We start from the raw sequence: 12,451 nt of genomic DNA on the forward strand, positions 1-12,451 counted from the left end.
TAGCTATGTAGGAAAGCCATGTTACTAATTATACTATAAGACACTTGTTTACTACTATTATTTAGCTATGTAGGAAAGCCATGTTACTAATTATACTATAAGACACTCGTTTACTACTATTATTTAGCTATGTAGGAAAGCCATGTTACTAATTATACTATAAGACACTTGTTTACTACTATTATTTAGCTATGTAGGAAAGCCATGTTACTAATTATACTATAAGACACTCGTTTACTACTATTATTTAGCTATGTAGGAAAGCCATGTTACTAATTATACTATAAGACACTCGTGTACTACTATTATTTAGCTATGTAGGAAAGCCATGTTACTAATTATACTATAAGACACTCGTTTACTACTATTATTTAGCTATGTAGGAAAGCCATGTTACTAATTATACTATAAGACACTCGTTTACTACAGTCGAACCCACTTATCTCGACCTCGGTTAACTCGCCAACCCTATTAAGTCGACGTTTTTGAAGTGGAACCGCCAAATTCTCTCTTTGTCTTAGCATTTTCTCATCGGTTATGTCGATTCTTTTATGTCGCCGAACCCTAATATCTCGAGCACAAAAGAAGGCCAAATTTGCTACCGTACTATACCTACAACTGGCCGACTTCTGAAGACGCGAATAGAACAGATACAATTAATGGAATGGCTAATCCTTCTGTTTGTTGGCTGAGATATGATAAAAAGTTAAAACAGATGTTCTATGATGTATGTATCAAGGCAAAGTTTGTCAATTAATTTACAACTGGCTGTGATATTTTGAAGAAGGAGTATGTCACCAAACATAAATCCAGGCGGTGTAAATAATATTTGTGCATTTTACTCATTGATCTTTTCCTTTTGCCATCAATCCCGTGTTACGGTTACAGAGACTTAAACTCTGCAAGAAGAAATAGCAAACAACAAATAAACAAGTTTTGCATAATTAAAAATAATTATTTATTTCTCAAAATACAGGAGTGAAAGAATCCCTATATTGGGTGTTATCTTATGCTACAGTAATATATATGGTCCAATATTGCCAGGTGTTGACTCGTGTAAGTTTCTTTCGTGGGAATGGAGATCCTATTTTGCAAGAACACGGTCTTTTGATAGTAACAGCGTGTACGATACTTTTCAGAGCTGTGTCAGAGTGAAATGACTCGCGAATTTAATTTTGACACTGGTTAGCTTTTTGTAAAAACGAACTACACCCCGCACGTTTTTTGTGATTTTGTGAGCGATCTTTGTGTTTGCAATGTTGGAGAATATAATAAAGGTTTGTATTGAGAATCGATGGTGGTTTGTATTGTATACTGGTAAATCTCTGCTGTTAGTTGGTGCACATATGCTTTTGTTGTTAGCAAACATGTATGTACATTTTTATAGCATGCCGATCGCTTCATCAAACAAATCGCGGCAACGCTGTTGTGTAAAAAAAACCTCCAAAAACACGTACATGTACATTCTCATTTATTAACGCACATCATGTACATAAAGAAATTTCAAGCACATGTTAATATATTGCCGCCATATTGGTTTTCGTTTATCTCGATCATCAGTTATCTCGACGCTTTTTGGCAAACCCCTAGGCCGGCGACATAACTGGGTTCAACTGTACTATTATTTAGCTATGTTGAAAAGCCATGTTAATTTGCTTAACAAAATATCATTGCTATATATGGACCTTGAATCAAGAAAGATGCATAGGCAACTAATGAGCCAGAGAGCAGAAAGCACTTTAAACTGCATTCTCATTTGCATGTACTGGTACCTCCACTTTCTCCATCTCCACCTATTTCCAATTTGAATATCTGAAGAGAAGCTGCAAAATCTGGCTGGAAAGACGTGCAAAAAAGAAAAACACAACTGGGAAAAATGTTCGTACATTAACTAAAGCCTTGCATGAATAGAATATACTGTACTCTTATTAAATTGGGATGGGATCAGAATGCAATTCTTAGAATCAATAATCAAAAGCTTAAAATCAATAATATTCTGATGATTGTTTCACTCTTCAATAATTTCATAATATTTAATTCCCTCCTGGAGAAACCACACTAGCTCAGTTGGTAGTGTGTCAGACACCTAATCCAATAGTTGTGGTTCAATACCAGACCAAGCCAGCCTGGGCCTGCTGCCTCCATGTTTACTTAAGAAAGGCACTTAGCTCACATTTTCATGGCAACTAAATAGATATATGTGTTGAAAGTGCAATGAAAACCAACAAAAACATTTTGATAAATGTTAATTCCCCTTCCTCTCCCAGTCCTACAAACTATTGGTCTTCATTTTCCTAAGCTGCAGATTCAACTACAATGGAATTACCATAAGAATAAAGGACAACCTGACATATTGAGAAAAAAGAAAATTACAAACTAAAATGTCTGTGGAATCACACCCATCATCACCAAGTCTGCGATGACAGCAAAAGTTATAAAAATTTGTTGAGTGGTGTGATAACAAACTCACTTTTGCTGAAACATCCTCTGTCACATACAAATATTGCATGCAAACAAGTGTGTTATAGTTTGCATACTGATAGCAACATTCCTACTCTGGGATTTTATTCATTTCAATAGCTATTATGTCTTTCATCAGCAAGTTAACATTTGTTCCCAAATTCTGCGAGCTATCATTTGATGAGGAAAACATACTGGTGAAGTTGTGCATTCAAATTTAAAACATCAATACTTAAACAACAATTTGTGTTTTAAGAGCAGAATTGGTAAAAGCACATTCTAAACATGTTTCTTAAAGATTTCAACGGACATGCTTGTGTTAATTTCTTCATAAAATTGATCTGAAACCAAATGTGAACCTGTTAATGGGTAATAATGGCCGACATTGATTTATCTTGGAAGTATGTCTTTTTGAGGCAGTTTTGTAATTTATTGGGTACATACATCACGGAAAATATATAATTCATACAGAGCAAAGTCTGAATAGTAAGTGACACAAACTTCGGTCTAAAAATAACATTTTTAAAGGCCAGAAACACATGGGACAATGTTATATTGTGCAATTCAATAAGCACTGTTATGGTCCGGGTTGTTTCCTTACATCATTCATTTCTGTGAAATACAAAAAATACAGCTAAGTGAATTACAAAAAAGCAGCTTAGTAAAAACTATCTAACAAATACCAAAAAAAGTGGTGAATAAGTTGCCTAAAAATATAAACTTCACCTTTTTCTGTTAGGAAACCAAAAATGACTTCGTCCTGTGATTTTTATTTTTGATATTGCTACAAGTATGTAGGCAAATAATAAAACCATATATTTGCAATCCTATCACTGGATTGTTCTAACAATGCTAGAAATGAAGCCTCTTTCTAAAAATAGATGCACTCACGTCATGCATGTAATGCTTCGGTGTGTTGTCTATGAATAGTAACAGTAATATTTTTTCAGCAATAATTAAATTATGACGAACAGTAGGGTATGAAGCCATTAGTGCATTTACTCTCATATACATTTTACAGGAGTTGTTTCAAAGTTTAAAAGTAGTTTATACATTTTTTCGATTGCAATTTTATACTAAACTTAGGGAAAGTTAAAAATCATTGTTTAATTGATATTAACGAAGCACTTTTACCAACCTGCAATTACAATACTGTAATCTCATTACTCATGTCACTTAAAATTAATTACAACGTATAGTTTCTGCAGTGCTCCTTGATAAAGTCATATGGCTAAAATACAGGGCATGTATCTCTCCATCCAAACACACATGAACACAATGATAACTTTTATACAAAATGTATTTACCGGTATAATAAACTTGAAAATAAAGTAAAGCTTACAACCAATGTGAAATGTAAATATGCACCCTATGAAATACAGGACATAATTCAATAAGAGAAGGAAAGCAAATAATAATAATGAAAACATATACACATTGATACATACAACTCCCACCTCTTCCTGATCAGCTTTCTCCCTACTCTATCCAAAAGGAGAAGTCACTTCTCCCTAAAATTCAAATTTAGTCTGACCCATAAAATACATGATGTCATTGCGAGTGTGCAGACAACTATTCAAACCAAACATCTGCAATCTTATCTACTGACTGTTGTACCAAAGCTAGAAAATGTGAGTGGTCATAATAAGAAAATCTCTTTCTAAAAATAGTTGCATCCACATTACACGTGTGGTGCAATATTTGTTCTTTGATTCAGTTGGAAAGAAGGATCTAGTTCATTAATATCCAACCTGACTGCTTCAACTGAGTGATTGGCTAAGGCCGGTTTTATCAGGAACGATATATTGTAGCTAAGTCAAATTGATAGGAGTTCCTAGATTAGATCAACGTAAACTGCCACTTGAGCAAGCAATTTTTCTACTTTTCAAGACTATTCCAAAAATTGACAGTCCAAAAAGATTCACATTTAATTTTGAATTAACTCCCAAAACATTTTTTTGTAAAGTTCAGGTTGCTCATCTGCAACTCCATCTAAACATACACACATTCAAGTATGCATACACTGCAGTGCATACAAATATTATATATTCATACAGTTATAATATGTATATCTACAACACAGAATTTTCAATTTGAAGATAAGTATTCCTTAAAACCAAATTTTAAATGCAAATGATACAATGATAACTTCTTGCTTTGCTCTCACTTCTCCCATTTCAGCTCTCACTTCTCCCATTTCAGCTCTCACTTCTCCCATTTCAGCTCTCTCTTTTCCACATTCTGTCTGAATGGAGAAGTCAGTTTTCCCTAAAATTCAAGTCTTGCTTGACCCCTAAGTGAGTATTTGAAAGACTAAAGACTAACAAAAATTTACACTTTTAAGGATTCAAAAAATCATTTTATGGTACAAAATATAAGTCATCATCCTCATCCTTTCATGACATATTTTGAATATAATTTGCAAGAAATATTCATGATCAGCAGTTTGGGAAAGGGTGGAGTTACATATGATAATCAGTTTGGGACAGGGTGGAGTTACTGGTAATCAGTTTGGGAAAGGGTGGAGTTAAATATGATAACAAGTTTACAGATATCAGAATTCCACCTTTCAAGTTCTACCCAATACTATTAATATATCAGAAATTACAAAATTAAAAAGCATCCAAAATTTTATTTTTAAAAAAAGGACTTAATTTTCTCCCACGAATGATAATGGTAGTTTTTGGCCTCAGCCTCCATCAATCTCAAACAAGAGTCACTCAGTGGGACCAATACTCTGGCTGAAATTAACGTAAAAAATTAAAAAGCATCCAAAGTTTTATTTTTTAAAAAGGACTTAATTTTCTCCCATGAATGATAATGGTAGTTTTTGGCCTCAGCCTCCATCAATCTCAAACAAGAGTCACTCAGTGGGACCAATACTCTGGCTGAAATTAATTTCCAAAAAGACAAAACCATTTCTTCCTTCTAACTGCTTAGTGTTGAAACCATCTCTGATATTTATCAGCAATATAACAAGATTCTCAAATCAGATTCTGTGGTGGACACACTGGATGTAAGATTGGTGCCATTTTCCCTTAGGACCAACTAGATGTCACAGGAAGTCGTCTAGTGTAAATATCAAGTTTCAAAGACTTCATTTTGCATGAGTAATGATAACAAGATTTCCATGCTGGCTGCAGTGGTAGCCATATTGGATATCAGATTGTCACCACTTCCTTTTGCAACTTTCATTTACAACCAACTAGACCATGGGATGAATATGCATGTAAAGGGCACTCTTCCATTTAGTGAAAACCTATACTGATATGACCATTCATTCTGGAAAAATAATTATTCCAAACTTTTCAAAATGGTCACTGAGGCAGCCATAATGGATGTCTGAGTGATACCATGTTCTTTAAGGTCCAACAGGACATCATCAGGAGTCCTTCAGCAAAAATCTCATGTAATGTCCATCCATTCAAGATCAGGAGTCACATGAAGATTTTAAAGATGACCACTATGGCACAAATTGTATTTAGGACCAACTAGACATAAGTCTTCTAGTGAAAACTCCATATCAATATGACTATCTGTTCAGAAGTAGTGATAACAAGATTATCAAGATGGCTGCTGTGGTGGCCATATTAAACTGGCAACATTTTCATTTTTAGGATCAGCTAGACATCATAAAGTCTTTAAAAGAAAACACATGTTGATACAACCATCCAATCAGGAAGAGTAACACAAGGTTTTCAAAATAGCTGTTGTGGTGGCCATATTGGATATTGGCACATTTTCATTCAGAACCAAGTAGACATCATAAAATTCTTAGATGAAAACCCATGTTGATATGATCAGTAATGATAATAAGACTTTTATGTGGTGACCATACTGGATGCCTGGTTGGAACCATTTTCATGACATGAATGTGTGTGTAAAATGTTTAGGAGGAGAAACGATAACAGATATGTACTAATGCATGGGCAGACACTGGGCAATGGGCATCAGGCTAATGCATGGACAGGCATTGGGCAATGGACAACAGGCTAATGCATGGACAGACATTGGGCAATGGACAACAGGCTAATGCATGGACAGGCATTGGGCAATGGACAACAGGATAATGCATGGACAGACATTGGGCAATGGGCATCAGGCTAATGCATGGACAGACATTGGGCAATGTGCATCAGGCTAATGCATGGGCAGGCTAATGCATTGACAGACATTAGGCAGTCGACAATAGGCTAATGCATGGACAGACATTGGGCAATGGGCATCTGGCTAACCCATAAGCTCTACTGATCTGTGAACATTAGAGCTAAAACTGTGTCAGAAATGCATATGTTTAAGTTGGCCAGGTTTCTTTTGTGTTTTGGAAATGTACATAGTGATCTGCAAGGTATGGAGACTGAATTCTGGCTGGCATTTTACCTTGAAAAGATAGTCCAGTATCTCGCTCTTCTGTGGCTCAGGGTAGTTTATTAGCAGCTTTGATGTGGCCTGAAAAAGATCAAAGTGCATGTACGAATTTACATACAAAACAACCGTGTTAAAAGCGGAACCCTCAGCTCCACCTTTGCCATCATACTTAATAGTCACCACTTTTAACTTCATTGATATTTAAACTACATCTTCATTCTTGCAAGTGCCTTTCAGGTTGAAAAGTTAAAGACTTTATGTTTCTGACATATGTGACCAAACAAGAGAAAAATTTATTGCAATAAAAAAAATTCCCATTCTGTAAGTAAACATGCTGATAATTACCCTAATCCAAATATCATCCATCTTCCCACTAAATACCTCAAAATCTACCAATATTATGTCTAAAATTAAATTTCTACAGCCTCTAATAAAGGTAATTTCCTCAATCACTGATGACAGGAAAAGTGTAAAACTAGAAAGTTGCCAAGGCTTTACTGTAACCTGTTTTCAAGGTTGGCATAACTATGTTATGCATCACTCATGGCAAAACTAAACGTTCTAATATTTTTATTAAGTTTTAATGGTATTTCATCATAACTTTAATCATCTGACTTGAAAACTGCAGACCAAAAATTGGAATACAAAGTGACTATATTTAGAACATTACAATGTCTGAACTATATGCACACACTTCTCCCTTCTTCATAAATTCTGCTCTTATCCGGCTAGAGAACAAAATCATTTTGCCCTAATCTGGCTTGTGAACAAAGTCATTTTACTCAAATATTATATTCCAGCCTGATTGGACCACTAAATAAGCAGAAACGTTTTTGCAATACTGAACTGACACAAGGATATATTTGACCAATGCTTTTTTTCCAGTTATAAAAAGCTCGCATAGAAAAGGTTCCTACTGGTTACTCTTATGGGGTGAATCAACTTCCCAACATAATATACAGTCGCCTACTTAAATTGTGACAGCAATATGGCTCACAGTGGAAAAATGGCTTCAGTAACACTGTAAATAATGATTTACTGCATCTTGAGCCGCTGTCACTGATGTTCAGAGGTGGCTTTTTCTTTTCATAACATGTGCATATTGAAGCAGAAAAGTATCATATTTTTATGATATATATTTCATTAGTTAATTCTCTAATTTTTTTTCTTATTTCTTTAAAAAAAAGTATTAATTTTTTATATCTGATGACCAATAAGTATGTTACTTGAAAAATAAATTTGTTTTTAATTTCCATTTGTAAATGAATTATGATCTGCAGTAAATGAGTTGGCAGATTATTAGACTCCTACCCACCCATGCCAGCACACATCAGTCGTTTTGGTGTATCCTTGAGAAAGTCACTTAGCTCCCACTTCCTCAGCATGATAAAATTAATAATGTGTTAACAGTGCCATTAAAATCAACAAAAAACAATATCTCAATTAAATGAATCTTGACATTCAACCTATTTTTACCAATTTACTTTTCTTTACTTGCAGATATTGGTGAGAATGATAAGAAATTGAAAATAAAGCTTTCTCCTGTAACTTCATGATTTTTGCCCCAAATATTTGCACTTCGAAAGAAATGAGCTTATAACGAAGAAAACAAGTAATTTTTCTAAGTTCTAAAAACAACCTTAGAAGAATGACATTCAAGATACAAATACTATCAATTAATGTTTTTGAAAAATAAAACAGTCAACAACCTAAATCTAATATTATTTTGTTTACAAGTAAAATATTTCTTATAATAACAGCATGATTTTTCCAAATCTGATTCCATTAGCCAATGATAAGAAAACTCAAATTATTATAAACCAAGAACATATTTAAGAATGCTAAATTAAAGTGTATTTCTTTGATTTTCCTCATAAACATTTTTGTTAAATGATGCTAATGTTTTTATACATAGAATTGTTGCAGATCAAATGTACAACATTGTAACCGGCTCAAATGGATTCATGGGAAGTGCACCAATACAAGCAATTTTCCAAAAAAGGGGCCTAGTTGCAGGCATGTCATAACAAACATAACAGAACTAAATCACTGGCAATTTATAAGTATACTTTGCTAAATGTACTAACATTTAAAATGAAATCTGAATAGTGTATATTTCTGAAAAAGTGAAGGTATGTGCAGGCCAGTTCAAGAGCTGAGAGAGGCCCCGGGCCAGTTCAAACGTTTGGTGCCCCTAGGTCCTAGTAGAGCTGGGAGAGGCCCCGGACCAGTTCAAGCGTTTGGGGCCCCTAGGTCCTAGATATATTTAAGCCCATATAATTTACTATATAATGATTTAAAAGACAACGAAGTAAACAACAATCGTATTTAAGAGATCTAAAAAAATAAAGTAAAACATGAGGTTCCTTGGTGCTGACGCCCCGGGTCATATGAAGTCCCCCGCCCCCTCATTGGGCATGGATGCTTCAGTAGGCCTACGTCAAAACCGATGACTAATTCTATCTGCGATTAGAATTTATTGCTACTGTACTTATTTCAAGTCATATGATCAAAATGTGTGGTATAATGAGCAACGTGGAATGACGACCCTTACAGACGAAGACTACACATTTAACAGTAAACTAAAAGCATTGCGGTCATACAGTATCCAAAATAAGGAAAACAGTGGAACCTACGCCTCCTCCGCTGATGCCCCCGATGCCGTCAAACTTGCGTCCATATCCAACAGAATCGTCAATGTCATACATTTCTGTGAACTCCGCAATACATGAAATCACCAGAAGAAAAATGAGTGTCGAAAATACTCGAAGGGACATTTTGTTTGTATGCAACAAATTCAGTCTAACCGTAACCGAGTTAGTTGCATGTATAATACTGTACAAATTTTCGACACGCCCAGAACAATGCACCGATTTCTCATTGGCTGTTTCCCCAGTAAAGCGACCGGGTCCCGCTTATGCTCTAGAAAAAAGATAAATAGAGGCAAATGCGAAAATCAAATGTTTGAAAGGTTCGAGTTTCGTCTGCTAAGTTGTAACATCAGCGATAAACATTAAATGTTAAATGGCAGAAATATTTAGAGAAGCGGTTCTTTCCTTGATCTGATTCATATCCCTAACATGTTTTACAAGATCGGAACTGCAATTTAACTTTTCATTACCCAAGTCATATTAATAATAATAAAGCTCGGTATTGTTTTTAAGTGCATTTAAGCAGAGTACCTCGAGGTCTAAGTTGGACTCGAACGAAATTAACTCTCTCCAATCTGATATGGGCGAAGGTTGTGAATACAGGACTCACGGTACTAATTCAGTTCCCATAGTAAACCTATGCAAATACCATGCTATTAAAAATTAAATAACTTAAAATTTCTGAGTGCTCATGATCAAACCTATATTTATCAGTATGAATTAAACCTGCATGCCAGCTTATGTGTAGAGTTAAGGATACGAGCCACGGCCTTTTCTGAACCTGGATATGTTTGAACCACGTGCTTTCAATTCCGCACCAAAGAGTCATGTGCTAATTTTAGTAATGTATATTCTAACTCGAGACTGTTAAAGGGATGAAATTCCATCAATAAAACAATGTCTCTATTTTTTCAGTTACAACTAGGATAAGCTCACATAAGATTCCTTTTCCTAAAATATAACTTACATTATTAACCAATCCTGGTCAGCCAAATCCATTTATACTCTATTTTATGTATTTTCCATATAATTAGTACCGTGTGTCCCCCAGAAATGCCCATTACGGCTTGCGTCTCTGATCGCCCCTGTCAACTAAAATCCAGCTCCTGGCCTTCGGGAGTGGCTTAGCTTTGAAGTCCGGCTGACCATGTTTTCCACTAACAGGAGAAGGGGTGAAGGCGGGCCACTGGTGCCTTAAAACCAGTCGCTTCGGGTAGATGAGACTCGTAAACCTTGGCTGGTAGCTCATCTAGAAGAAGGAAAACTCCGATTCTAAACCTCTGCTGCCTTGGGGCTACTACCTACTTATGGGAAAGGCTAAGGGAGTAAACCCCTACAGAAAATACGGAGCCGGAGTCCCTAAGGTGGTCTGACATTGACTTCAACGTCATTCCGGAACTCCTGCGACGCCGCGGAGAGGGGGGATCTGCTGAATGGGCAACAGCTGATTCTCCATGCCACCCTGCCCAGGCTTCGTAGCTCCACTGGAGAGGACACTACAGCGTCGTTGTACGGCGTCGGTACAACAAGGGAAGTAGCAGTTTACCGGTTCTAAGTCAAGCTCGACTGGCGTAGAGTTTGGCACCAGGGGTTACTTCTGACGGTGGGAGAGATCACCACGTCTCACTGGACAGCTACCGCCCGCATCAAGCTGGGCAGCCCTCAGTCAGTAAGGTGCTGCCCGCCATGGCCTGCCTGCTTCACTGGGTGCTTGGAGCTTAGAGAACCATCTCGACAAGTGGACCACAAACTCCGCACCAGGTAAGTCTCAAAGAAGATATAAGAAGACTCCAGCTCTTCGTTTTGCAAGCTGCAACATCAGGACCATGTGTCCTATATTGACCGCTGACCTACAGCAGATCGACGATGCATGGAAGACTGCCGTCATTGACAGAGAACTCTCCCGACTGAACATCGACATTGCCTGCCCCCAGGAGACCCGACTGGCTGACAACGACACCATCAGGGAAGCCAATTACGCATTCTTTTCGGAAGAGAAGCCATCGGATGAACATAGGCAGCACGGTGTAGGATCTGCCATAAAGAATACGCTCGTCGCCGTCATTGAATGTTCGTCATCAGGTACAGAGAGAATCTTTGCCCTCTAGCTGTCACCATCCTTAGGCCCGGTCAACATCTTCAGCTTGTACGCCCCAACCCTCTTCTCCACCAACGAGGAGAAAGACGAGTTCAATGAGGGTATGGATCAGGCAATATCAAGTATCCCCAATACTGAAGGCCTCTCCTTACTAGAAGATTTCAGTGCTTGAGTGGGAGCTGACCATGAGGCCTGGTCCACCTGTCTCGGCTTTTACGGAAGGGGCAAGATGAACGAGAATATCAGCGACTTCTGCAGATGTGCTGCTTCCACAGCCTATGTGTGACCAACACTTTCTTCAAATGCAAGGAGATCCACCAGGTATCATGGAGACATCCACGTTCATGCCACTGGCACCAGCTAGACCTCGTCATCACTAGACGTGCAGAACTGGCCAATGTCCTCCTGACCCGCAGGTACCACAGTGCCGACTGCGACACGGACCATTCCCTTGTGGCCAGTAAGGTGCGAATAATATCAAAGAAGCTGCACCACGCCAAGAAGAAGGGTCGCCCACGCATCAACACCTGCTGTGCAAGCAATCCAGACAAAACACAGCAGTTCATCAGCAGACTTCAGGAAGCTCTCACCAAAACGACACCTGATGGCACCATAGTAGTGAATGGGGACACTTTACGTACAATGGGAATTAGCATTAAAAACACCCTTGGGACACTTTACGTACAATGGAAATTTAACATGGAGAAAAATCGTGGGACACTTTACGTACAAGGGGAATTAACATGGGAATAAATCGTGGGATACTATACGTACAAGGGGAATTTAACATGGGATTTTTTTTTTTAAAAAAGTTTTTTTAAATTTAAATTTAAATTTAAATTTTAAAAAGGGGTAGGCAATTCAAAGACTATCT

The 12,451-nt window shown here is 37.2% G+C and overlaps 1 protein-coding gene across 1 annotated transcript in view; it reads right to left on the bottom strand.

Annotated features, from left to right (window-relative positions):
- LOC149794684 (galactocerebrosidase-like) overlaps window positions 1-9,706 on the bottom strand; it is an 86,237-nt gene extending 76,531 nt beyond the window's left edge. Inside the window, exons 1-2 of the mRNA XM_089964292.1 lie at window positions 9,465-9,706; window positions 6,841-6,909 (exon numbers count right to left, since the gene is read on the bottom strand). Of these exons, the coding sequence (XP_089820418.1) occupies window positions 6,841-6,909; window positions 9,465-9,605 (210 nt within the window). The 5' untranslated portion in view covers window positions 9,606-9,706. The remainder of the gene's footprint in view (window positions 1-6,840; window positions 6,910-9,464) is intronic.
- Window positions 9,707-12,451: the final 2,745 nt, after the last annotated feature.

Source organism: Sinohyriopsis cumingii, chromosome 7 (assembly GCF_028554795.1).
Source record: "Sinohyriopsis cumingii isolate HCF-2022 chromosome 7, ASM2855479v2, whole genome shotgun sequence".
Taxonomy (NCBI): Eukaryota; Metazoa; Mollusca; class Bivalvia; order Unionida; family Unionidae; genus Sinohyriopsis; species Sinohyriopsis cumingii.